Source organism: Anabrus simplex, chromosome 14 (genome assembly GCF_040414725.1).
Source record: "Anabrus simplex isolate iqAnaSimp1 chromosome 14, ASM4041472v1, whole genome shotgun sequence".
Taxonomy (NCBI): Eukaryota; Metazoa; Arthropoda; class Insecta; order Orthoptera; family Tettigoniidae; genus Anabrus; species Anabrus simplex.
The window spans coordinates 86,005,343-86,032,463 of NC_090278.1; the positions used below are offsets into that span (position 1 = coordinate 86,005,343).

The following is a 27,121-nucleotide window of genomic DNA, read 5'->3' on the forward strand; positions in this document are numbered from 1 at the left end:
CTCCGTGAGGAAAGCAACGGGAAACTACCTCAATCCTCAGTTCCCTAGTACTCCTCTTCACTGATGCCTGGGCCGCCTATGACAGCTGATAGCAGAGCTGTTGAGGTCCAAACCACCCTCCGGGCTAAGCACTCAACACACATACATACAAACATGAAACATAACATTTCTTTAAACGGGCCAGGGACCCATCATTTAGTTATTTTTCAAATTTCGGGTAAGATGAGCTCAGGAAAGAAATGTAAGTTTTCCTTATTATCCGCTCCTTAATGATATTTATCGGTTCGCCCGGAAGGACGTGGGTTCGAATCCCCGTCCTTGAGGCAAAGGCGACCGGGCGTAGAACTAACCACTCTACGCCCATCACGTGCCGTGTTTAACAATGGTGGAAGCCTTTACCTTCCACTCCTCCAAGGGCCTTCATGGCCTGTATGAAGGTGTCTTTGTCTTTGTAATGATATTTAACTCAGATGTTTCCAAAATAGATCCGGGCTTGTGTCGGGTGTTTTTTAATAAGAATATTGCAGCGAATAAATTGATACACTGACCGAAACTCCTTGAGCGTGACTGCAGTTGTCCAGCTCATGGTCAACAGCGATGAGTGATAACACAAGATAAAAAGAGAACGAGCTTCACAAGGTTATCAACGATCCGCTTATAACTTACACAAAGCGAACAAAACAGGGCGGTTCGCTGTGGCTGACATTTCTTAAATATTTTGTGAATGCATTTTAAGGAACGGTTAAAAGTCAAACTCGTCCGCCTCTGTGGTGGAGTGGTGGACACATGTGTACACTTTTTTTTTTTTTCATTATTTCCGTATGGTCCCATAAAACTGAACATAAATATTTTTGTGCTGCAGTGGGGCTCTTTTAAGTGTGATTTGTTATCTGTTTCAAATAAATTAACAAGTTCTATTTTCTTTAAATGACGTCAATGATGTTTTATAGCCAATTTAGACTCCTGTATCAATATTAAAGTCCACTGCCTTCGTGATGTACAGGCCGTACTGTACCTCCGATGACGTCACACAAAGAGGCGAACTGTTTCCTCCATCCGACCCGTGTAATGCATCTGTACCTTTAGTAATTATGAAATATTTACAAATGTTGTATTAATATTACAGGTGAGATCACTAAAACCTGTGATCGCATCATTACTCGTAGGTCTATGTAATTTTAGAAGAAGTGGGTTTGAAGTGCGATCTACGCTGTCAAAGCTCCAGTGTTTTACTCGTCAATGTACCCAACAAATAATTATTATGCATTAATACAAATATGGAGACAACAAACGTGCAATAATAAACTTTATTTCCGTAGCTCTAGATGGCCATAAATACAATAGCTTTCTTGGTTTTTTGTTGTTGTTGACACTTCTGGCACTATTCTTTTTGCGGATGATGTTATTCTCTATAGAGTGATAAATAAGTTACAAGATTGTGAGCAACTGCAACGTGACCTCGAAAATATTGTGAGATGGACAGCAGGCAATGGTATGTTGATAAACGGGGCTAAAAGTCAGGTTGTGAGTTTTACAAATAGGAAAAGTCCTCTCAGTTTTAATTACTGCGTTGATGGGGTGAAAGTTCCTTTTGGGGATCATTGTAAGTATCTAGGTGTTAATATAAGGAAAGATCTTCACTGGGGTAATCACATAAATGGGATTGTAAATAACGGGTACCGATCTCTGCACATGGTTATGAAGGTGTTTAGGGGTTGTAGTAAGGATGTAAAGGAGAGTGCATATAAGTCTCTGGTAAGACCCCAACTAGAGTATGGTTCCAGTGTATGGGACCCTCACCAGGATTACCTGATTCAAGAACTGGAAAGAATCCAAAGAAAAGCAGCTCGATTTGTTCTGGGTGATTTCCGACAAAAGAGTAGCGTTACAAAAATGTTGCAATGTTTGGGTTGGGAAGAATTGAGAGAAAGAAGAAGAGCTGCTCGACTAAGTGGTATGTTCCGAGCTGTCAGCGGAGAGATGGCGTGGAATGACATTAGTAGACGAATAGGTTTGAATGGCGTCTATAAAAGTAGGAAAGATCACAATATGAAGATAAAGTTGGAATTCAAGAGGACAAACTGGGGCAAATATTCATTTATAGGAAGGGGAGTTAGGGATTGGAATAACTTACCAAGGGAGATGTTCAATAAATGTCCAATTTCTTTGAAATCATTTCGGAAAAGGCTAGGAAAGCAACAGATAGGGAATCTGCCACCTGGGCGACTGCCCTAAATGCAGATCAGTATTGACTGATTGATTGATTGAAGACTTTCTTGAGACTCTTCCTTTTATACAAACATTTGAATATCCCATGTTTTCCCAAATATTAATGCACTGATCAGCCAGATCTATTAGTTACTTTCCACATTCACGTAAACTGCCGAGGAATTGTTTTTACTCGCATTAGTTTAGGGGAGAAAAGGCAGCACGCACTCAACATTACGAACCCAAGAAATAACCATATGTAGGTTCCATTGGTTACTGTGTACTTTTATACTTGTTCCATATCAACAATAAAACGCTCTGCTGTAAATCTGTAAATCAAAAGCAGAACTCATCATCAGCTCTGGAAAATGAGTGAAACATATGCCTGTATTCTTCATAACAGGTACTTTTTCGGTTGGGATTTTCGTTTTTCATAAAGGTAACCTACCCCCATACCAAGAAAATGAAAATATTAATGTATATTTACTTGTATAGTTGTATTTTCGCCGTGATACGCACAAGTTCTTAGCATTGTGGCGAATGCGCATTTGTACACACAGTACCTATTTAAATTTATAGCACATTATATTTCCACAAAAACGTGTTATATGATAACAATTACACGAGAAGTATTACGTCCCTTGAATTTACATTACTCACCACGTGAAGATACCATGCCTAACCTAAACTGTGAGGTCTCATCATCTTAATAACAGCTGTTTACGTAAATCCTGATGTGATAATAACATGCAATATAATTAAATATAAATTTTTGACTCTGAACGGTCACATTTATCCTAAGAATGGCCCTAATCCTTATGGATTACTTTCACAAATACAACTTGTAACATTGAGTTAGCTCGCCTCAATTGATCAGCTGATGGGCTTGGCGCGCTTTCTACACTACGGCCTGTATATTACGAAGGCAGTGATTTTTCTTCCTCTTTTGCGTGTAATTACATAAAATGGAATCATATGAAGTGTTTGTGTAATATTTTGCTTCACTTGAGGGCTGATGTGATTCCCTGTGTTTTGTGCTTACTATTTACTATCGATACTCTCGGAAATTGATGTTCTACAATTGTCAATAGACAGAAACAGAAATATATAATCTCAACGTAATATGTTAAAAATTACGAATAATACAGTATTTCACAAATTTTAGTCAGTTGGATTAGTAGGGCAAGTGAAGGCAAAAATTAACACTAAGGCAATTTTACTTTTTATCTTCTCCTTTGAGTCTAATAATTTTCACACCTCTGTAGTAGTTAATGTGATTAGCTTCCATCCCCGGAGACACGGGTTCGATTCACGGCTCTGCCACGAAATTAGAAAAGTGGTACGAGGAGTGGAACGGGGTTCACTCAGCCTCAGGATGTCAACTGAGTAGACGGGGGTTCAATTCCCACCTCAGCCATCCTCGAAGTGATTTTCCGTGGTTTCGCACTTCTACTCGAGGCAAATGCCGGGATGGTATCTAATTTAAGGCCACGGTCGTTTCCTTGCCTATTTCGTGTCTATCCCTTCCAATCTTCCCTTCCCCTCACAAGGCCCCTGTTCAGCATAACAGGCGAGGTTGCCTGGGAGAGGTTCTGGTCCTCCTCCCCAGTGTTATCCCCCGACCGAACGTCTCCCTCGCTAAGTCCGGGGGGAAAACCGACCCTTGAGGGTAAACAGATTAAATAAATTATTAAAAACAAACTCAAGAACTGGTCATTTTATTCCCTATCTGTTGTTTTCCTAGCCTTTTCTTGCGCGACTCTAACCGCGCGGCCAACTCGCCCGCTGATCTCTAATTCAGCAGGATAATTTGTATTTGTAATTTGTGTAGGACTTAATTTACCATTATTATGTACTGCTCCGTAGCTAAATGGTTAGCGTGCTGGCCTTTGGTCACAGGGGACCCGGGTTCGATTCCCGGCAGGGTCTGGAATTTTAACCATCATTGGTTAATTTCATTGGCACGGGGGCTGGGTGTATGCGCCTTCATCATAATTTCATCCTCATCACAACGCGCAGGTCGCCTACGGGAGTCAAATCAACAGACTTGCACCTGGCGAGCCGAACTTGTCCTCGGACACTCCCAACACTAAAAGCCATACGCTATTTCATTGATTATTATTATTATTATTATTATTATTATTATTATTATTATTATTATTATTATTATTATTATTATTATTATTATTATTATTATTATTTGCTATTTGCTTTACGTCGCACCGACACAGATAGGTCTTATGGCGACGATGGGACGGGAAAGGGCTAGGAGATGGAAGGAAGCGGCCTTGGCCTTAATTGAGGTACAGCCCCAGTATTTGCCTGGTGTGAAAATGGGAAATTCACCTCCCATGCATTGTACCCTATCAAACATTATCAACTGTTTCTGAGAAGAGTGTACCTAGGAAGAACTTACACAATACCGGGTGCAATTTTTCTGAGCGACTGTACACTCAACGACACAAAAATTGGCGTTCAAAGAATATTTAATTTAATTCATTCATGAAACGCGAGGGTAATTATGAACTGTGGATAACCCAATCAATCAATCAATCAATCAATCAATCAATCAATCAATCAATCAATCAATCAATCAATCAATCAATCAATCAATCAATCAATCAATCAATCAATCAATACTTATCTGTATTTAGGACAGTGGCCCGGATGGCAGATTCCCTATCAGTGTCGAGAACTGCATACAGATAGCCTTCTTCTTATTATTTTCCCAGGACCTCTTAATCCTCTCCAAGGCCGTACCTAGGATTAAAGTTCCTGAGGGGAGGGATTAGAATTTTTATCGCAGCGGAAGGGCTCCAAAAACAAAAGCTATAGGAGCAGTAAAAACACCTTGTTCTTGGTGTTGGTAGAATACGGCCACGGTATCCTCTGGCTGCCGTAAGGGGTGACTAAAAGGTGGACGTGGAGCCCTCAATTTGGGAGCGTGGGTTAGCGACTACGGGGCCCTTACACAAACTAACTTCGCCCATTTCTCATTTACTCCAAATGTGACGTTTTAGGTAGGGAAAACTAAAATGTGTATGCTAGGAAAATGGTGCCGCACATCTGTTGGGTTTCCTTCAGGCTAGACGTTCCCTTTGAGATAATTTATTTTCCTCCTCTCTAAGGGATTAGATTTTTGTTAATCGTCTGACACAAGTAACGGTTTTACAAATTGCAATTATTCAAATGAAAATTCAAAATTATGAATTTGTTTAGTGTCCGGCTGAGTAGCTCAGACGGTTGAGGCGCTGGCTTTCTGACCCCAACTTGGCAGCTTCGATCCTGGCTCAGTCCGGTGGTATTTGAAGGTGCTCAAATACGTCAGCCTCGTGCCGGTAGATTTTCTGGCACGTAAAAGAACTCCTGCGGGACTAAATTCCGGCACCTCGGCGTCTCCGAAAACCGTAAAAGTAGTCAGTGCGATGTAAAAACAATAACAATAATATACAGCTGATTTTCATTATCTACTTTTCTTATACCATCCTCATCTATCAATTTCCCTCGTATTTGCCGAGTCTCCAAATAATCTTTCATAAGGTGTACCCATCCCATTTCTTCAGAACATAGTAAACATTTATTTTTATCTCTATTTTCTCTGTATGCTTTATTTTTATGTATCCCCATTAACCACCATATTATACCTCTCATTCCCTTATTAGTAATCGAATTCATTCCTAAGTTATTCTTTATTTCCTCATTCCGAGTACCCTACTGCCGTCGTTCCCACCTGTTCGTACAAGCGATGATACTCACTACCTCCATGTCTGTTACTTATAACTTATAGATATTTAAGTACAATAGTATTTTACTCCCGAAAAGCAAACTTGGCCTGAAAACAGACCGGTGTAAAGAGAGTTTCATCCACAAGTTGACTTCTTCCTTACAAAATTGATCGCAACTGCGAGCTCACTGCATTCGCTTTGCTGAACCTAATTCAATCTCACTTATTATGCTATCATCCTGCGCGAATGCACAACCTACATACTTGAAATTATCTACCTGTTCCAGTTTTGTTGACGTAAATAGGTCATATAGCAGGGAGTCATCCGAAAATATGTGTAACGTAAAGCGACAAAAGTGTGACGGAAGTGTAACCATAGCAACCGTGCAGGCTGTGATGTAAGGTATGGATGGATGGTCAGACAATGTTACCTAGCAACCGTGCAGGCTGTGACGTAACATATGAAAGGATGGTCAGACAATGTTACCTAGCAACCGTGAAGGCTGTGATGTAAGGTATCGATGGATGATCAGACAGTGTTACCTAGCAACCGTGCAGCCTGTGATGTAAGGTATGGATGGTTAGACAGTGTTACCTAGCAACCGTGAAGGCTGTGATGTAAGATATGGATGGATGGTCCGACAGTGTTACCTAGCAACCGTGAAGGCTGTGATGTAAGGTATGGATGGATGGTCAGACAGTGTTACCTAGCAACCGTGAAGGCTGTGATGTAAGGTATGGATGGATGATCAGACAGTGTTACCTAGCAACCGTGCAGCCTGTGATGTAAGGTATGGATGGTTAGACAGTGTTACCTAGCAACCGTGAAGGCTGTGATGTAAGGTATGGATGGAGGGTCAGACAATGTTATCTAGTAACCGTGCAGGCTGTGATGTAAGGTATGGATGGATGGTCAGACAATGTTACCTAGCAACCGTGAAGGCTGTGATGTAAGGTATGGATGGATGATCAGACAGTGTTACCTAGCAACCGTGCAGCCTGTGATGTAAGGTATGGATGGTTAGACAGTGTTACCTAGCAACCGTGAAGGCTGTGATGTAAGGTATGGATGGAGGGTCAGACAATGTTATCTAGTAACCGTGCAGGCTGTGATGTAAGGTATGGATGGTTAGACAGTGTTACCTAGCAACCATGCAGGCTGTGATGTAAGGTATGGATGGTCATACAGTGTTACCTAGCAACCGTGCAGGTTATGGTGTAAGGTATGGATGGATGGTTAGACATAGACAGTGTTACCTAGCAACCGTGCAGGCTATGGTGTAAGGTATGGATGGATGGTTAGACATAGACAGTGTTACCTAGCAACCGTGCAGGCTATGGTGTAAGGTATGGATGGATGATCAGACAATGTTACCTAGCAACCGTGCAGGCTGTGATGTAAGGTATGGATAGATGGCCAGACAATGTTACCTAGCAACCGTGCAGGTTGTGATGTAACATATGGATAGATGGTCAGACAATGTTACCTAGCAACCGTGCAGGTTGTGATGTAACATATGGATGGATGATCAGACAATGTTACCTAGCAACAGTACAGTCTATGTCTTATCGCTGGTTGCCATCTGAAATTAGCAGCCATTAATGGGCGACCATGACCGAGGGACATATTTATGATCGTTCGATTTTCTCTAAGGGAAAAGTAGTTTCTTTTTTCTTTTCCTTTTTTTCCGCAGTAGAGTCCTCTCAGAATTTGTATCGGGAAGTTACTTGTCGATAACCCTACGCTAGGCTGTGATGCCAATTTCTAAAAAAGAAAGGCCAGGTTTACCGCCAGACTAAGGCTTTAGAAATAGATTTTTAAGAGTTGAAGCAATTATCGAAAACTCTTGAAATGCAAATGGCTGTATGTTTAGAGGTCTTAGGTGCAGAAATAGGAATGCCGATAAACGAGACAGTCTCAACCCGCGAAGAATGTTATCAGCTTGCAAGTGAGTTTCCTTGTACGGTGTACAGTTGTGTAACTGAAGCGGCCTCTGTCAATTGCGTGTTATCATCGACAACATGGACTGTATTGCGCCTCACTGAAACTCTGTCTGAGTTGTTATTTCATTTCTGCAGTGATGACATCTTGTTTCTTGACTCAAAGTAGTTCAAAGAGGGGAGATATGGATGTAATCTTTTACCTTTCGAAGAAACTTCACGGGATTAAATGACAGGTAAGAACTAAATTCGAACAGATTAATCATGTGTATTCTCCCGGGTTGGTAGTATACTAAGTGAACTTGAATCGAGTTTTAGCAAAATTAATTCAGTGAACTCGCAGTTGCGATCAACGGAAATCTGTAAGAATTAAAAAAAAAGTAATGTCATTTGTTTTTACGTCCCACTAACTATTTTTATGGTTTTGGGAGACGCCGAGGTACCGGAATTTAGTTCCGCAGGAGTCCTTTTACGTGCCAGTACTGTAAATCTACTAACATGAGGCCGGCGTATTTGAGCATCTTCAAATGCAACCAAAATGAGCCAGGATCGAACCTGCCAAGTTGGGGTCAGAAGGCCAGTGCCTCAACCGTCTGAGCAACTCAGCCCGGTTATTCTGTAATAAAGAACCAAGATCTCCGACGAAACTTTCTTTGCGTTGGTCTGTTTTCACACCGACAGTGTTGAACGAGAGCGAAAGCTGGGTGGACTCTCGTCCCCGGGTGCACCAGTCTCGGTAAATATCTGGTGTTAACAAACCAAGAAAAAATTCTTATCATGGTATTGTCATTCCTCTGCGCCGTTGCTAAACCTTGGTTACCAAACCACCGAGCTCGATAGCTGCAGTCGCTTAAGTGCGGCCAGTATCCAGTATTCGGGAGATAATGGGTTCGGCAGGCCTGAAGATGGTTTTCCGTGGTTTCCCATTTTCACACCAGGCGAATGCCGGGGCCATACCTTAATTAAGGCCACGGCCGCTTCCTTCTCACTCCTAGCCCTTCCCTGTTCCATCGTCGCCATAAGACCTATCTGTGTCGGTGCGACGTAAAGCAAATAGCAAAAGGTTTCCAAACCGCTGTTTCTTAGTGCACTTGTTTTTATCACCTAAGCATCCGAGGTTGGTAATCCAATAGACTGGATGGACCTCAAGCCAGTCCTCAGATACAGGCAAAAATCCCTGTCCTGGCCGGGAATCGAGACGGCCACTATCCCTACACCACGTAAATCTATTCTTTCTTTCCTTAATCCGTTTACCCCCGAGGGTAGGTTTTCTTTCGGACTCAGCGAGGGTTTCCACCTCAAGGGCAATGTCCTGGAGCGTGATACTTTGGGTCAGGGGGATACGAATGGACAGGAGGATCAGAACCTTGCCCACGTGCTATGATGAACAGAGGCCTTGTTGGGGGACTGCAAGATCGGAAGGGATAGACAGAGAAAAGCGAAGAAAGCGGCCGTAGCGTTAAGTTAGGTACCATCCCGGCGTTTGCCTGAATGAGAAGTGGGAAACCACGGAAAACCACTTCAAGGATGGCTGAGGGGGGAATCGAACCCCCTCTACTCAGATGATCTCCCTCGGTCAACGCTTGTTCTTGTCCGAATCCGACGTATTAGAGCACTCGAGGCCTCGGGAGTCTTTCATTTTCACGTCCTTTGTGGCCCTTGTCTTTCCTTGGCCCATACCTTCACTTTTCTAAGTGTCGGTTCCCTTCCATGTTTTTTCTCTCTGATTAGTGTTAATAGAGAATAGTTGTCCAGTTGTACTTCCTGTTAAAACAATAATCACCACCAGCACAAACCCTCAACTTCTCACAAGGTAAACTAGGTTTTGAACAAAATTACAGCTAGTTCTGTAGATCTGATTATTATCTCAAGATATGGTGTTCGCCTGTTATTGTGTTGGCCACCCCTATGCGCTCTCCTTTGTCGAATCAGGCTGCTCTTCCTCTGCCCACTGAGCCGCCAAGCCACCACCCACAGTCGGCTCTCATCATCTAAGGACGATTATAGTCTTGTTACAAACCAGCATTAGGTGCATTCGTGCTGACAATACCGCCGCCGTCATAAATTATGGGATAAGGCTTCAGGAGATGTGGAACCCTTCACTTTCTTGTAGACCATAGGCCAAGCATTCAAGAAGAAGACATAATACTTCTCAAAAGAAGAGGGGAGAAAAGGGAAGACGAACATACCGTGAGGGTAGTAACTATTTCTAGACATAATAGAGATCACTGAAGAGTGTTTCAAGATCAGTTCGAGCTGTATAATACCATCGGCATAATTCACAATTTTCACACCAGTAGATATTAAAGCTACTACCTTCGCAGTCTTTGTTCTTTCTCAACACAGTATCACCGAAAGTCTAGCCCTGTTAATGATGTCACAGCCTACCTGGTGACCATTTTCGTTAAGGTGTCTGACACCATGGTTAGCTGGCTGTCCGCGGTGTAGGGGGCAACGCGTCAGCCTGTCACCCGGTGGTTCGATTCGCGGCCGGGTCAGTGGTTTTGTAAATGATTAATATCCCTGGCCCGGGAACTTAGTGTTAGTTTTTGTGTTGTCCTTAACGTTCCTTTCCTCACATTCAACACTCTACAGTTCCGCAATTCCAATTACACGCAGGTTCATACCATGGTGCAAGTAGTGGCAAAAGATCTCCAGAGGTCGACGCCACGGACAAATACAACGTTGTATTTAAAAAAGAAAATGGTTAGCTGGTTCAAGTCCCGTTGATGGAAATACATTTCACCATCACAGTGTTGGCCGTCAGGGTAGGAGAGTCCGGCACCACAGCTAAATGGTTAGCGAGCTGGCCTTTGGTCACAGGGGTCCCGCGTTCGATTCTAGGTAGAGTCGGGAATTCGGCTGGCACGGGGGCTGGGTATATGTGTCGTCTTCATCATTATCAAGACGCGCAGGTCGTCCACGATCACCAACTAGAACAGGGCCTCTCAGGGTGCAAAAGACGACTTCACTTGGTTGCCCAGAGTGCAAACCCCCACTCCTCGATTTGGAGCAATAACGCTGTCTCTCTCTTTCCCCACGCCTGTCTCGCTCGCTCCGCCCGTCTCCCTCTTCCTCACTTGCTCCGTAGAGCTCCAAATTCGAGCTGAGTTGAGCCGAGCTTAGCCGAGTAGCCCAGAGACGAAGCGTTGGTCCGAGCCGAGCCTAGCGGGACCGATGCACTGTGCACAGGAATTCTGCGCCGCTGTTTGCACGCGTGAGATTTTGGGCGTTTGAGAAGCCCTGAACTAGAATGACTTGCACCAGGCGAGTCGAACATGTCCTCGAACACTCCGGGCAGTAACTGCCATACGATATAATAAATAAATAAATAAATAAATAAATAAATAAATAAATGAGGTTGCGATCTTCCACCTAGGACTTGGATGTATTGGAAACAAAGGAAAAGAACTCTTGTCGGGCTGAGTGAGATTTATTTATTTATTTGTTTGCGATTCTCTACAAGTGTTAGAATGGCAAGGATAAAGTTTCAAAGTTCTGGCTATCCATTGAAGGAAAATATTTCACAATTCGGCGAGTTCTGCAGATTTTCAATTACCTTTCTGAGAAATACGGTATGTGAAGTGAAATAGGCAGCAATAAAAAAAATACCATTCAGTAAGGTGTAGGTCACGTCAAACGCTTGGTATCCAGAATACCAGTGGATGCCATGTAGATTATTAGTTGTTTTGCTTGTAAGGTAAGGGAAGGGTTATTCTGCCCGAAGGCAGGTCCGAACCTCCGCAGAGGCGTTCTTGAGCCGGAGTTTACGTGCGGTAGGGTGGCCAGTTCCTTTCCGCTCCTCCATTCCCTTACCCCCCACCAACAGCGCGTGGCAACCCATCCAACTCCTGACCACGCCCAATGTTGCTTAACTTCGGAGATCTCACGGGATCCGGTGTTTCAACACGGCTACGGCCGTTGGCATGCTTGTAAGAACAATATTTTTATAAAAATGGAATCGGATATTATTCTCTCAGGTGTTTATACATTTATTATTATTATTTACGATTATGCTTTTCAATTCATAATTTTGCTTCCTCTTGCGTTCATTCCCTCATCATTGCACTTTGCTTTATTCTTCTCTCCTCTTCATTCTTCCTTGGAATCCTTTCATTCATAAAACCTTCTTTCGCCGGGCTGAGTGGCTCATACGGTTGAGGTGCTGGCCTTCTGACCCCAACTTGGCAGGTTCGATCCTGGCTCAGTCCGGTGGTGTTTGAAGGTGCTCGAATACGTCAGCCTCGTGTCGGTAGATTTACTGGCACGTAAAAGAACTCTTGCGGAACTAAATTCCGACACCTCGGCGTCTCCAAAGACCGTAAAAGTAGTTAGTGGGAGGTAAAGCAAATAACATTATTATTTAAAAAAAACCTCTTTGGTTGCCCCTGTGAATTGAGGTATTTTTCCTTTTTTTACATCGCACCGACACGGATAGAACTTACGCCACGTCCCCCCCCCCCTGTCGGTGAGGGAAGTAGAATAACACTCACGGTATCCCCTGCCTGTCGTAAGAGGCGACAAAAAGAGGGCCCAGGGGCTCTTAACTTGGGAGCATCGGTTGGCGATCACGGAGCCCTTAGCTAAGCCATAGCATTGCTTCCACCTCCCTTGGTCAACTTTTGTTCTTTTCCTATGCCCACAGTATTAGGTTACGAGGCCTAACGAGTCTTTCATTTTCACGCCCTCATGATCGTTGCCTTTCTTGAGCCGATACCTCCATTTTTCCAAGTGTTTGATCCCTCTCTGCTCAGTGTTATATAGAGGATGGTTGTCTAGTTGTACTTCCTCCAAAAACAATAATCAACACCACCACCAACACTGTACCGCTTTTCCCACATCTGTGGGTTTGCACATACGGATTTGCCTCTGATTTACGGTCGGATGCCCATGCTGACGCCAACCCTATGCGGAGGGATGTAATCACTATTGCGTGTTTCCGCGGTGCCTGGTAGTTCCACACAAGACTTGCACGTGTTAGATGTCTGATGTGAAAATGTGAAACCACGGAAAACCATCTTCAGGGCTACCAACAGTGAGGTTCGAACCCACTATTTCCAGAATGCAAGTAGATAGCTATGTTAATATTATTATTTTTTATTCTGATGTGTTCTTTTAATCTAAATTGAGTATATGGAATTCGAACCCACTATCTCCCGGATGCAAGCTCACAGCCGGTACGCCTCTAACCGCACGGCCAACTCGCCCGGTGCTGGGTTTTGAACCACGGATGTCTTGGTGAGTAATCAGAAACGATTGTCAATCGGCTATCATTCCCCCACACGTAAAGGAAATTCAAGAGGCGTATACTTGTTCGGCTTCCTGGATTAGCTGACTTGGTAATGAGGGAGAGGAGTAGATGAAGGCCAAGGGTGTGATAATAGGATTACACCAAGTCCGAGGGCTGACGAGAGATTCTTTTCTCGTTTGTTGAAACAGAAAGCGTAACGAGTAGAAAGATGGTGTAGAAAAGGAGAGATTAGAAAAATAATAATGAAAGACTTGGCAAGGAATTAGTCACCTGGGCGACAGACTTCAATGCAGATCAGTGATGGTTGATTGATTACATTTCCTTCTTCTCCCCCCAAAACTCTTTCATCTGCACAGTATGTCTTCTTTTCCTCTCCTGGGACCATTTTGAGCTTGTTTTCTTTCCCTCCCGACCTTGGAATCCTTCTATTATTAACACTTTCTTTCTAAAAGTCTCTCTCTCTGTTGCTTCTTCTTCTTAATCAATCAATCAATCAATCAATCAATCAATCAATCAATCAATCAATCAATCAATCAATCAATACTGATCTGCATTTAGGGCAGTCACCCAGGTTGCAGATTCCCTATCTGTTGTTTTCCTAGCCTTTTCTTAAATGATCGCAAAGAAATTGGAAATTTATTGAAAGTCTCCCTTGGTAAGTTATTCCAATCCCTAACTCCCCTTCCTACAAACGAATATTTTCCCCAATTTGTCTTCTTGAATTCCAACTTTATCTTAATATTGTGATCTTTCCTACTTTTAAAGACGCCACTCAAACTTATTCGTCTACTTGATGTCATTCCACGCCATCTCTCCGCTGACAGCTCGGAACATACCACTTAGTCGAGCAGCTCGTCTCCTTTCTCCCAGGTCTTCCCAGTCCAAGCTTTGCAACATTTTTGTAACGCTACTCTTCTTTCGGAAATCTCTCATATTGTTTCTTTCCAAATCTTTCTTGACTTCATGCATCCAGATTGTTGTTGACTTCTTGTTCCAAAGATATTTGAAGATATCTTTGGTTAACCTGTTGTCATCCATTCTGTATAAATGTCCAAAAAGTATCAATCCCCTCTTCCGCATTGTATCTGTTATGTTTTCTATGTTCCGGTATATTTCATCATTCCATTTTCTTTCTCTATTTATTTATTTATTTATTTATTTATTTATTTATTTATTTATTTATTTATTTATTTGTCCGACTGCGTGGGTGAATGGTCAGCGAGCTGGTCTTCGGTTCAAAGAGATCCGGATTCGATTCTCGGCGGGGCGGCGGATTTTAATTGCTCTTGTTCGGGGACTGAGTGTTTGTGTTCCCAGTACTGTCCTCCAAGAAATCCGTAACACTTGATATTTTAAACGTGATCCTAGTTTAAGGCAACAAAATGTACAGTATTTGTATTTTCAAACCATCATTACAGAATAAGAGCCTTCATGGTTCAGGCGGCAGTGCGCCGGTCTCTCACCGCTGGGTTCCGTGGTTCAAATCTCGGTCTCTCCATGTGAGGTTTGTGGTGGACAATGCGGAGGTGGGACAGGTTTTTCTCCGGGTACTCCGGTTTTCCCTGTCATCTTTCATTCCAGCAACACTCTCCAATATAATTCCATTTCATCCGTCCGTCATTAATCATTGCCCCAGAGGAGTGCAGCAGGGCAACGGGTGGTGGGGCTCGAACCGACGATCTGTCGAATGCAAGCTTACAATGACATAACTTGTTTTACGTAAACAATTCACTCGGTACATTAGAAGACACATTATCTTCGTTTACCGGGCGAGTTGGCCGTGCGGTTAGGGGCGCGTGGCTGTGAGCTTGCATCCGGGAGATAGTGGGTTCGAATCCCACTGTCGGCAGCCCTGAAGATGGTTTTCCGTGGTTTCCCATTTTCACACCAGGCAAATGCTGGGGCTGTACCTTAATTAAGGCCACGGTCACTTTCTTCCCACTCCCAGGCCTTTCGTATCCCATCGTCGCCATAAGACCTATCTGTGTCGGTGCGACGTAAAGCAACTAGCAAAAAAAAAAAAAAAAAACTGTATATCTTCGTTTATTATCCAAAGAAATCCACACTTCAGTAATGACGTACGCTACTTTTCACCTATCAAAGTGATGTTCTTTACTATTTCCCGTACACAAATAGCTCCCCTCAATGACTCCCTTCCCCTCGCTATGTCGTAACCAACAGAGGAGGGTCGTAACAGCGCCATTACTCTCCCACTCCTGTTACCTTGAGGTCACGCAAGGCACGCACTGAACTAGATTCACGGTCACAGCAAACAAATAGAGGTGCATGTCCGGGTAGCCAAGCCAGGGATGGCTCTGGAAGCAACCCCCAACCCGCCGCCGTTGACGAGACGATCACATAGCAACTCCCAAGCTTCTCCCCGCCAATATTTATATGCAGCAGTAATCCCATCTATCGGAGGTGAGTGGCAGCTGAAGAGACAAAGCGCATCACAACAATGGTCAATGAAATGTTATTGTTGATCAGTTTTAATAGGTTTCGGTATTGTAGGTCTTCACAATTAGTTTTCTTCCGACTCTAGGTTATTAGAACATCGAATATAAAGGAAGTCCTTCGTTCTCTCATGACTCTTTCTTGTCTTATTCTTCAACCGATCGCTCTTTTATGACTTTGTTTTAATAATCATCTTCACAATTTTCCTTGTCAATACCGACCGATGACCGCGCGGTTTCACACCTTAAGACAATCATGACAAAAACCTTCGCCAGTTAATACTATTAAACATTATTTCCACAAGAGACCCTAAATTAATTATTATCATAGTCGGTACGGTAAAACTGTATAAGACATAAATTATAGGAACATTGATTCTCTCTAACTTTTGTTATGTACCTAATACTTTTCGACAGGACCATTAATATCCAGTGTGAATAACATTTGCAGTCCAGACTGTAGTATGTGTGTTGGGTATTCAGCCCGAAGGCTGGTTGGATCCTCAACAGGTTCACCATTAGCTGTCATAGATGGCCTAGGTGTCACTGAAGAGGCGTACTAGGGAACTGAGGAGCGAGGTAGTTTCCCGTTGCTTTCCTCGCTGAGCCAGAAGTTGCTATTGCACATCAGTCTGCCAAGCCCACTGAAATGCGTGCACCAACCGACCCTATGAGCGACATTTTCACACCATTCATAGCAGGGACTGGCTGCGTAAGGAATGGCATTACTAGCGTCACTCATACCTCAGCCCTTTCATATTGTCAAAGCCAAGGATAAGACTGAGACAGGTCAATGAAAGTAACAATTTTATTATAGCCCATACCAGAAGACATACAGTAGTGCACTGTAAACACTACATCTTGCCAGCAAAGGCCTCAGACTGTAGTAAGTTACCTTATTCCCAGACTTTACATACAGGTTTTCATTTAATTATGTTCTCCTTTTTCCTCCTGGTTCGGCGCTGATGTGGACTTAGCAACAAAAAATTGAAATTCATGAATATCTTTGCTATCATAGCCGGTACGGTAAAAATGTATAAAACATAAATGACCGGAAATTGAATTCTATATAACTGTACTTATGTAGTATTTTCGATAGGATCACTAAGAATAAATATTAGATAATTAATTTTTAGGCCTCCCCGTAACTACCATTTCATTCAGCGTGAATAAAAGTATATACAGCCTATATTATAGTGCATCCTTCCCCAACTTCACATACCAATTTTCATTCAATTCTCTTCATTCATTTTCTCGTGATGCCCGTACATACATACACACACACACACACACACACACAGATGATGGAGAAACAAAGTACATTTCCTTGTTACTGTGGACATGACCGATACAGAAATACCACTCTTTTTAAATTCTGAGCAATGTACAAACAAACCTATTATTTTATAGATTTAGATTGCGATCAGTGACTATTAAGAAATAACGACATTTCCTTCAATATATCCTCCAAACTTATTAAAAAATACCTTCATTATCTGCAAAAGACTTTTGTGTCCATCTCTACAATTATTATTATTATTATTATTATTATTATTGATGACGATGATGATGATGATGATGATGATGATGATGATGATGATGATGATGATGATGATCGGGTGCCATCAGTTCGACGTCGACTCCTGGCGAATGCATAGATGGACTTCCTCCAGAAGTTTCGGTCATACTTGATTCCCTTCATACTACCGACAAAAGAGTAGCGTTAGAAAAATGTTGCAAGGTTCGGACTGGGAAGACTTGGGAGAAAGGAGACGAGCTGCTCGACTAAATGGTATGTTCCGAGCTGTCAGTGGAGAGATGGCGTGGAATGACATCAGTAGACGAATAATTTTGAGTGGTATCTTTAAAAGTAGGAAAGATCACATATATGAAGATAAAGTTGGAATTCAAGAGGACAAACTGGGGCAAATATTCGTTTATAGGAAGGGGAGTTAGAGATTGGAATAATTTACCAAGGGAGATGTTCAATAAATTTCCAATTTCTTTGGAATAATTTAAGGAAAGGCTAGGAAAACAACAGCTAGGAAATCTGCCACCTGGGTGATTTATTGATTGATTGAAATATGAAGATGAAGAAAGAGAAAGAAACAGAAAGCGGAGAAGATTCTGTATACGTGAAATTGGAAGTGAATAATTCATGGTGAATGCCATCGTTTGATTCAAGCATTGCATGGAAATGAAATAAAAAATTATTTTCATCTAAATCAGGAACAGTTCCATGAACTTCCCTCTATTGTTGAGGATGATATTAAGAAAACATGATATGAAGTATCCAAATTATAAGAGTGCAGGGTAAAATGTATATTAAGGCAATAAATGATACGTAAAATACATTTTTCAGAGTTTCATTTATTTCTCTCTCCTTTTTTTTTTTTTTTTTTGCTTACGTCGAACCGACATAGATAGGTCTTATGGCGACGACGGGACAGGAAAGGCCAAGGAGTAGGAAGGAACCGGCCGTGGTCTTTTATTAAGGTACAGCCCCGGCATTTGCCTGGTGTGAAAATAGGAAACCACGGAAAACCATCTTCAGGGCTGCCGACAGTGGGATTCAAACCCACTATCTCCGGGATGCAAGCTCACAGCCGCGCACCCCTGACCGCACGGCCAACTCGCCAACAGTTGTGTTTCGCGGTTATCTTTAATCATTTGACAAACAAGTATATTTTTGTATCTTTAATCAGTTTTTCTTCCTTTCGTCTGCCTTCCATGATAATTAACAAACAGAAAAATTAAGCAATATAATGGCTGCTGTATTGAGGTAATTCTCGAAAGCTACACAGATGAAACGACTCTCTGTTCGATGCCGGGCAAAGGAGTGATCGTGCCCACGCGCGAAGCCAGTTACAGCTATGAAAATCCCCTCCTTGACGATCTGTAAAACATAGCTTCGCATCGCTTACGTTAGGGTAGCTTATCTTAGCTTTCTGTACGTGGTGGCCTGTATATAACTTATAAATTAATACTACATTCTGATAAATATTGACAAGATAGGAAGCATATTGACGCATTTAGGTCTGGTGCTGGAGAAGGATATTGCGTATCCATTGGTCGGCAATTCAACCACGAAGATTTATACATGTCTGCTCTCTCTCTGTAAATGCTGGCCTCATCGTCTTGGGAGGCCGGACACCACTAGTAGTATTTTTTTTTTTTTTTTTTTTGAAGTTTCTATCTTCAGCCAGATCCTTCAGTGACATGTTCATGTTGGATTTGAAGGAGTCTATCCACCTCACTGCTGGCCGCCCTCGTCTGCGAGACCACTCCACTTTCCCAAGCATATACAGCTACCACACACAGAAAACTAAGCTTTCACAACCATATCTAGCTATGGGAAAGATTGATGCCTTAACTATTCTGACTTCAGTATGCAAAGATACATCTGAACACTTGAAGATCTTATCCAAGCCTTTGAATGCTGCTCTTTCAAGGGCAAGTCTTCGGCGATTTCAACAAGACCGTCGTTTGACAAATTACGTCTTAGTAGGAGACACAACTGGGCAAGTTGGCCGTGCAGTTAGGGGGGCGTAGCTATGAGCTTGCATCCGTGAGATAGTGGATCCGAGCCCCACTGTCGGCAGCCCTGAAGATAGTTTTCCGTGCTTTCTCATTTTCACATCAGCCAAATGCTGGGGCTATACGTTAATTAAGGCCACGGCCGCTTCCTTCCCTCTCTTAGGCCTTTCCTATCCTGTAGTCGCCATAAGACCTATCTGTGTCGGAGCGACATAAAACAAACTGATGGAGTAGGACACACTTTACGTCCATCATGCACATCTGTCGCGGGTATGGCTGCTACCCAAATCATCTTAATCGGATTAGAGTAGTGGATTCTCCTCTGTGCGGTAAGAACCAAGAGGAAGTTGCCGATCGTCATTCTCGGTTGCAGTAAATATCGACATACACAAAGTGTGTTATATGAAAACTTGACAGCCGGGCTGAGTAGCTCAGACGGTTGAGGCGCTGGCCTTCTGACCCTGACTTGGCAGGTATACGTCAGCCTCGTGTCGGTAGATTTACTGGCACGTAAAATAACTTCTTCGGGACTAAATGTCGACACCTCGGTGTCTCCGAAAATCGAAAATAACATAATTATTACTGAAAACCAGGATCTTATTCATGCTCCTTTTCCTATCAGTGTAATATGTTTACTATGAAGATCTGGTAACAACATTTACCTAGTACTTCCCCAATATTTATGTATGACTGATGAGAAGATCTAAATGAGGCATTTATCGCTGAAGGTTCTTTTATGTGTACTGTGAAGTGAATAAAATGAGTTGTATTTCCTTGGTATTGAGATATGTCATCTGTTGCATGTATTTTAGATACGGTGTTATTTTATATATAGTAGTATGTACTTTTTGTACTTTTCCATTATGTTTTGCTGGCTGCATGGATACCTGCCGAATGACAAATAAAATTATATTTAAATCTTCGGCGAATTTCTAAACTGCTTGAGCCACTTCTACTGATGGTTGAACCCAGCGAACAGAAACTATTCACCTCTTGCTTTAACTCATAATTTTTCATAATGTTTGATCGTAAACCTCTTGACATTATTTTGGTCTTGTTGATATTCAAGTACAGGCTCCTTTTCTCTCTCTGCTCTGTAACTTTCATTATGATGTCATTATTATTACGCTCCATTAAATCATCTTCCCTTGAAGTTTCTGGGAGATACTAATGGTAATATGTTAATCACAAATACTGTTAAATAAATTCTTTGTCTTCCTGGTGACACACCTGGCGCAGTGCTATATACACCAAGTAAATTAAAGGGATTAGATCTGTTTTGTTCAAAATGGGAAGCAAAAAGACCTCGACAATGTGGTGAGATAGACAGCATGCAATGGTTTGATGATAAACATGGTTAAAAATCAAGTTGTGTGTTTCATAAATAGGAAAAGTTCTCTCAGTTTTACTTACTGCGTTGATGGGGGTGAAAGTTCCTTTTGGGGATCATTGTAAGTATCTAGGTGTTAATATAAGAAAAGATCTTCATTGGGGTAATCACATAAATGGGATTGTAAATAAAGGGTACAGATCTCTGCACATGGTTATGAGGGTGTTTAGGGGTTGTAGTAAGGATGTAAAGGAGAGGGCATATAAGGCTCTGGTAAGACCCCAACTAGAGTATGGTTCCAGTGTATGGGACCCTCGCCAGGATTACTTGATTCAGGAACTGGAAAAAATCCAAAGAAAACCAGCTCGATTTGTTCTGGGTGATTTCCGACAAAAGAGTAGCGTTACAAAAATGTTGCAAAGTTTGGGCTGGAAAGACTTAGGAGATGATAGACGGAAGCAATAGCAGGACTCAGCTGTCGGCCCCGTGGTTGCCAACCTCCGCTCCCAAGTTAAGAGCCCCCGGGTCCCCTTTTAATTGCCTCTTACTACAGGCGAGGTACACCGTGGGTGTTATTCTACTGGCGCCCACCCACAGGGGGACCGTTTTTGTTTATGTGGTTACCCCAATGAAGATGTTTCCTTATACATATAACACTGACGTACTTGCAGTGATTGCCATAAGGAACTTTCACCCTCATCAACGCAATAATTAAAACTGAGAGGATAAAAAGAATTCGTGTGGCTATTTGTAGCCGAGTGCAGCCCTTGTAAGGCAAACCCTCCGATGAGGGGAGAGGGGGGAGGGCAGCATCTGCCATATGTAGGTAACTGCATGTTATTGTGGTGGAGGATAGTGTTATGTGTGGTGTGTGTGTCGCAGGGATGTTGGGGACAGCACAAACACCCAGGCCCCCGGCCATTGGAATTAACCAATGAAGATTAAAATCCCCGACCCGGCCGGGAATCGAACCTGGGACCCTATGTACCGAAGGTCAGTATGCTGACCATTCAGCCAACGAGTCAGACAACTGAGAGGATTTTTTCCTCATTGTGAAACTCACAACCTGACTTTTAACCCCGTTTATCACCATACCATTGCCTACTGTCCATCTCACAACACTGTCCAGGTTTTTTGCAGTCGTTCAGAGACTTGTATCTCATTGATTTCTCTCTGTAAAGTTTAACATCACCCGCCTCATCTATGATTCCAATTCTTTACTCATATCATTTATATGTAAGAAAACAGAAAGGTCCAATAATATTGCCTTGAGGAATTCCGCTCTTAACAATTACAGCATCAGATAAGGTTTCGTTTACTCCAGTTATCTGTGTTCTGTTTTCCAGAAATATGGCACCCATTCGGTCGCTCTTTTGTCTACTCTAATTGCACTCATTTTTGGTAGTAGACTTCCATGAACAACCCTATCAAAAGCCTCAGATAGGTCAATCGTGATGCAGTCCATTTGACCTTCTGAATGCAAAATGCCTGTCTGCTATATCTTACTGGAATCCTTCAAGTTGAGCTTCAGTGCAGTAAGTTTTCCTAAACTCAAACTGCGGGACATTCGGCCGGAAAGACATACCATATAATTTTATCTCACCTCATCTCCGACCTCCTATCAGGAGACGGGACTAAGGGATAGAGATGGCTGGCAAGGAGAAGATTCTGATGGTGCATCGATGATGACAGCATTGGCGAAGAAAGTACTTCTCTCTGAACATTGGCGAGGCAGCAGAGGAAGTCTCGCACAACGAGACAGCTGCCAATTAAGAGCGAATTAATTGTCTACAGCCCACGAACAGACCAGGCTGACTAACGCTGTGCAGGCTTCCATCAGTGCAAATAAACGAGATCAGCGAGGAGTGACTGTTTAAACTTGTTGATTGATGTACACCTTCTTAGCGTTTCTTATACGAAATTGCTCATATATATATATATATATATATATATATATATATATATATATATATAAGAATTTCGCCTGTACATTGTTCAGAATTTAAAAAGAATGGCATTTCTGTATCGGTCGTGTCCATAGTAATAAGGAAATTAACTTTTTAATTTTCCGTCATGTATGTATGTATGTATGTATGTATGTATGTATGTATGTATGTACGCGGATCACGAGAAAATGGCTGAAGAGAATTTAATGAAAATCAGTATGTAAAGTCGGGGAATAGGTCACTACAATCTAGGCTACAAATAATGTTATTCACGCTGAGTGAAATGGTAGTTTAGGGGAAGGTTCGAAATTTTTAATTTAATTCTCAAACATATAATGTTATTAGTGGCCCTATCGATAAATATCCGACTCGTTGGCTGAATGCTCAGCGTACTGGCCTTCGGTTTAGAGGCTCCCCGGTTCGATTCTCGGCCGAGCCGGGGATTTTAACCTTCATTGGTTAATTCTAATGGCTCGGCAGCTGGGTGTTTGTGCTGTCTCCAACATCCCTGCAACTCACACACCACACATAACACTATCCTCCACCACAATAACACGCAGTTACCTACAAATGGCAGATGCCGCCCACCCTCATTGGAGGGTCTGCCTTACAAGGGCTGCACCCGGCTAGAAATAACCACACGATAAAAAAATAAAAAATCGATAAATACTACACAACTAAAGTTACGGTATATAGAATTAAATTTCCGATCATTTATGTCTTATACATTTTTACCGTACCGGCTAGAACTTCGATTTTTATTCCTAACCCCATACCAACGCAGAGCCACTAGAAAATGGACGAACATAATGTAATGAAAATCGGTATGTAAAGTCAGGGAAAAAAGCAATACAGTCCAGGCTATAAATAATTTCATTCACACTGGATGAAATGGTAGTCTAGGGGAAGGCACCTAAAATGTAATTTTTAATTAGTCATCTTTTTGGTCCTATGGACAAGTACTGCATAATGAAAGTTATAGAGAATACATTTTCCGATCATTTATGTCGTACATAGTTTTACCATGCCGACTATGATAATAAAACTGACGAATTTGGACTTTAATAATAATGTTATTGGCTTTACGTCCCACTAAATACTTTTACGGTTTTCGGAGACGCCTAGGAGCCGGTATTTAGTCGCGCAGGAGTTCATTTACATGCCAGTAAATCTACCGATAACAGACTGGCGTATTTAAGCACCTTCAAATACCACCGGACTGAGGAAGGATCGGACCTGCCAAGTTGGGGGTCAGAAGGCCACCGCCTCAACCGTCTGAGACACTCAGCCCAGCCTTACTAACATGGAAGTATTGTTTAATAGTGTTAACTGGCGATGGTTTTTGTCATGACTAAGGCCCGGATGTTTATGACGTCATATTTCTTTATATTACTGTCATGCAAAATACAAGTTAAGCATGATATCTACACGACTAAAATTATGCAATTTTAAAGGGTCATACAAAGTCATATTTTGGCTCTTTTAACGTTTTTTGTCATTTTCCGGTAATTTTTCACATTATGGTCATATTTTTCCGTGAATTTTCGTGTTTTTGTCTTATTTTTATCCTTTTATTCCATTTTCGCATACATTATCTGCTTGCAGTCGTCTCGAAGACGGGTTTTTCACATCTCCTAATTTTTATCTGTGATTTCTTACAATTACCTTTCTTAGAAATACATATTTATGTGAATTAGGAGGATAAGCTGTACAGAAAGAGACAGTTGCGTATAAAGCGACAGAAAGGTGAGCTTCAACTGAACTCTAATGATCTGACCACTGCCTTCGTAATATACAGGCCGTACTGTAGAAAGCGCGCCAAGCCAATCAGCTGATCAATTGACGCGAGCTAAGCGAATGTTACAAATTATACTTGTGAATGTAATACATAAGAATTGGTGGCATTCTTAGGATAATTGTGACCGTTGAGAGACAAAAAATTATATTTCAGTATATTGCATGTTTTTTCTTTAAATTTATCACATCAGGAATTACGTAAACAGTTGTTATTAAGATAATGGGACCTCATAGTTTAGGTTAGGCATGCTATCTTCACGTGGTGAGTAATGTAAATTCAAGGGCCGCAATACTTCTCGTGAAAATTATTCATTTAATTGTTATCGTAAATGTGCTATAAATTTAAATACAGTGCGTGAAAGTACGCATTTGCCACAATGCTAAGAACTTGTGCGTACCACGGCGAAAATACAACTATACAAGTAAATAGACATTAATATTTTAATTTTCTTCGTATGGGGGGCAGGTTACCTTTATAAAAAACGAAAATCCCAACCGAAAAAATACCTGTTACGAAGAATAAAGGTGTGCGTTTCACTCATTTTCCAGAGCTGATTATGAGTTCTGCTTTTGACTTTCTTGTTACACACATTTACAGTAGAGCGTTTTATTGTTGATACAGAACAATGCGTATAAAAGTGGACAGTAACCAATGGAACCTACATATGGTTATTTCTTGGGTTCGTAATGTTGAGTACGCGCTGCCTTTTCTCCCCAAAATTAATGCGAGTAAAAACCATTCCTCGGCAGTTTTCGTGAATGTGGAAAGTAACTACTAGATCTGGCTGATCAGTGCATTAATATTTGGGAAAACATGGGCTATTCCTAAACAGAAAGTGATACAAATGTTTGTATAGAAGAAAGGGTCTCAAGTCTTCGAAGGATAGTGCCAGAAGTCTCAAAAAGCCAAGAAATCTACTGTATTTATGGCCCTCTAGAGGTATGGAAGTAAAGTTTAACTTATTATTGCACGTTTGTTGTCTCCATATTTGTATTAGAGCATAATAATTATTTGTTGGGTCCACTGACGAGTAAAACACTGAAACTTTGACCGCGTGGATCGCACTTCAAACCTACTTCTCCTAAAATTACATAGACCTGACTTACAAGTTATGATGCGATTACAGGTTTCAGTGATCTCACCTGTAAAATTAATACAATATTTTGTAAATATTTCATATTTACAAGGTACAGACGCATCATGTCCTTGCATTACACGGGTCGGACTGAGGAAACAGTTCGCCTCTTTTTGTGACGTCATCGGAGGTACAGTACGGACTACATCACGAAGGCAGTGATCTGACGTATTTCAAATATGCTCCAATAACATCCTGCGATGTTGAGCGTCTTTTCCCCGTTACAGGTCAATGCTGTTTGAAAATAGATCGTTCCTATTTGAAAACTATAAAATATATGTAATTTACTACTATAATTATTCCCGATCGCCCATCAAAATGTGATATTTACTTCATTCTGTGCAAAGACGAGAGTTATCTTTGGATTGAGTAATTAAATAAATCCAAAATATAGCAATAAAATTAAAGAAATGAACATTCACAGCCTGTTTCCAGTCATGCGACCGGGTCAGGAATGGAATGAATGAAGCCCCATCTAGCGGCGACGATAGGAATTGTGCCGGCTGCCGAAGCCTGTCGCACTCCTCTGGGGCAATGATTATTGACTGACAGAAGAAATAAAATAATATTGGAGAGTGTTGCTGGAATGAAATATGACAGGGAAAACCGGAGTATCCGGAGAAAAACCTGTCCCGCCTCCGCTTTGTCCAGCACAAATCTCACATGGAGTGACCGGGATTTGAACCACGGAACCCAGCGGTGAGAGACCGGCGCGCTGCCGCCTGAGCCATGCAAGCGTTCCCAAACCTCGGTCGCCAGAGATGCTGGGCTGTGGCTTTGTATAAATAGTGCGTGTTGGGGTTGAGGTAACTATGGCAACACAGTACATCTTGTAGTTACTGTTTTCGCCGCTCAAATGCCGGACTTCAACTCTCGTGGGCCCTGGTATAGTAAGATAAGCCTCTGCAAAAGTAGGCGTGTCCTCTGGTGATAAATCATGTTGATTAATGGGTTATAGAACTCCTATTTTGCGAACTAGTTTGCGGTTGTCAACAGAATTCTGTTTTACAAACAAAAAATCCCATTTTCGAATTTTTCGTCACATAACTGATGTATTCATTGGCAACCCCGACTGTTAGGAGGTTGTTGAATGGCTTGTTGGTTTATACAGGTTAAACAATAATGGAGGCGCTTTGGGCAAAAACTTGAATCATCCCCTCCAAAGCTATCTCTGTGGTATCGTTCATTTTACTCACATTATTTCCTTTTCTGTTCTGTTTCAGAAACAAGTTGACGCGGGAAGAGGACGATGCATTTGTTCCTTCTACAATACGAACCAATGTTCTTCACGCAAATGTGTGTGAATTGAGTGACATCTAGTGCAATACAAAGTGTTCATACTCATGAATTAATAACTTGTCTACAACACTAAAGTGGTTAAAATTGCTTTCATTGAACCTCGAGTGAGTTGGTGACTGTTTAGTTTTCGTGTGTACATAATACATTTCGAAGACCTGTGTTAAAATGTCTCCGATTATATTCCCGAGCTTCCTAGCTCTGCTATTGGTTGCGGCAGAAGTTCGAAGAACGGCCGCAACCAAAGCGCAGGTGGCACAACCACATCCACCAATCGACTGCCATTACCTCAATTCGCAGAGGAGTCTAGCTCTGGATAAGGTGAGTAAATTATATAGTTATTGCTCTTGGAGCAATACAGTAGTTCCAATTCTATTAGATTGCATAAACATATTTCACTGACGTGAGAAACCAACAATTTATTAAGACTTCAGTGAAGTCAGCAAAGCAGCCTGGGTGGTTGTAACAGTATCTGTGTGTTTACTATGTTCTTTGTATATAC

General features: G+C 41.9%; 1 protein-coding gene across 1 annotated transcript in view; it reads left to right on the forward strand.

Annotated features, from left to right (window-relative positions):
* Nucleotides 1-7,981: 7,981 nt before the first annotated feature.
* LOC136885258 (uncharacterized) overlaps nt 7,982-27,121 on the forward strand; it is a 61,580-nt gene continuing 42,440 nt past the window's right edge. The window contains exons 1-2 of the mRNA XM_067157736.2: nt 7,982-8,109; nt 26,547-26,940. Of these exons, the coding sequence (XP_067013837.2) occupies nt 26,788-26,940 (153 nt within the window). The 5' untranslated portion in view covers nt 7,982-8,109; nt 26,547-26,787. The remainder of the gene's footprint in view (nt 8,110-26,546; nt 26,941-27,121) is intronic.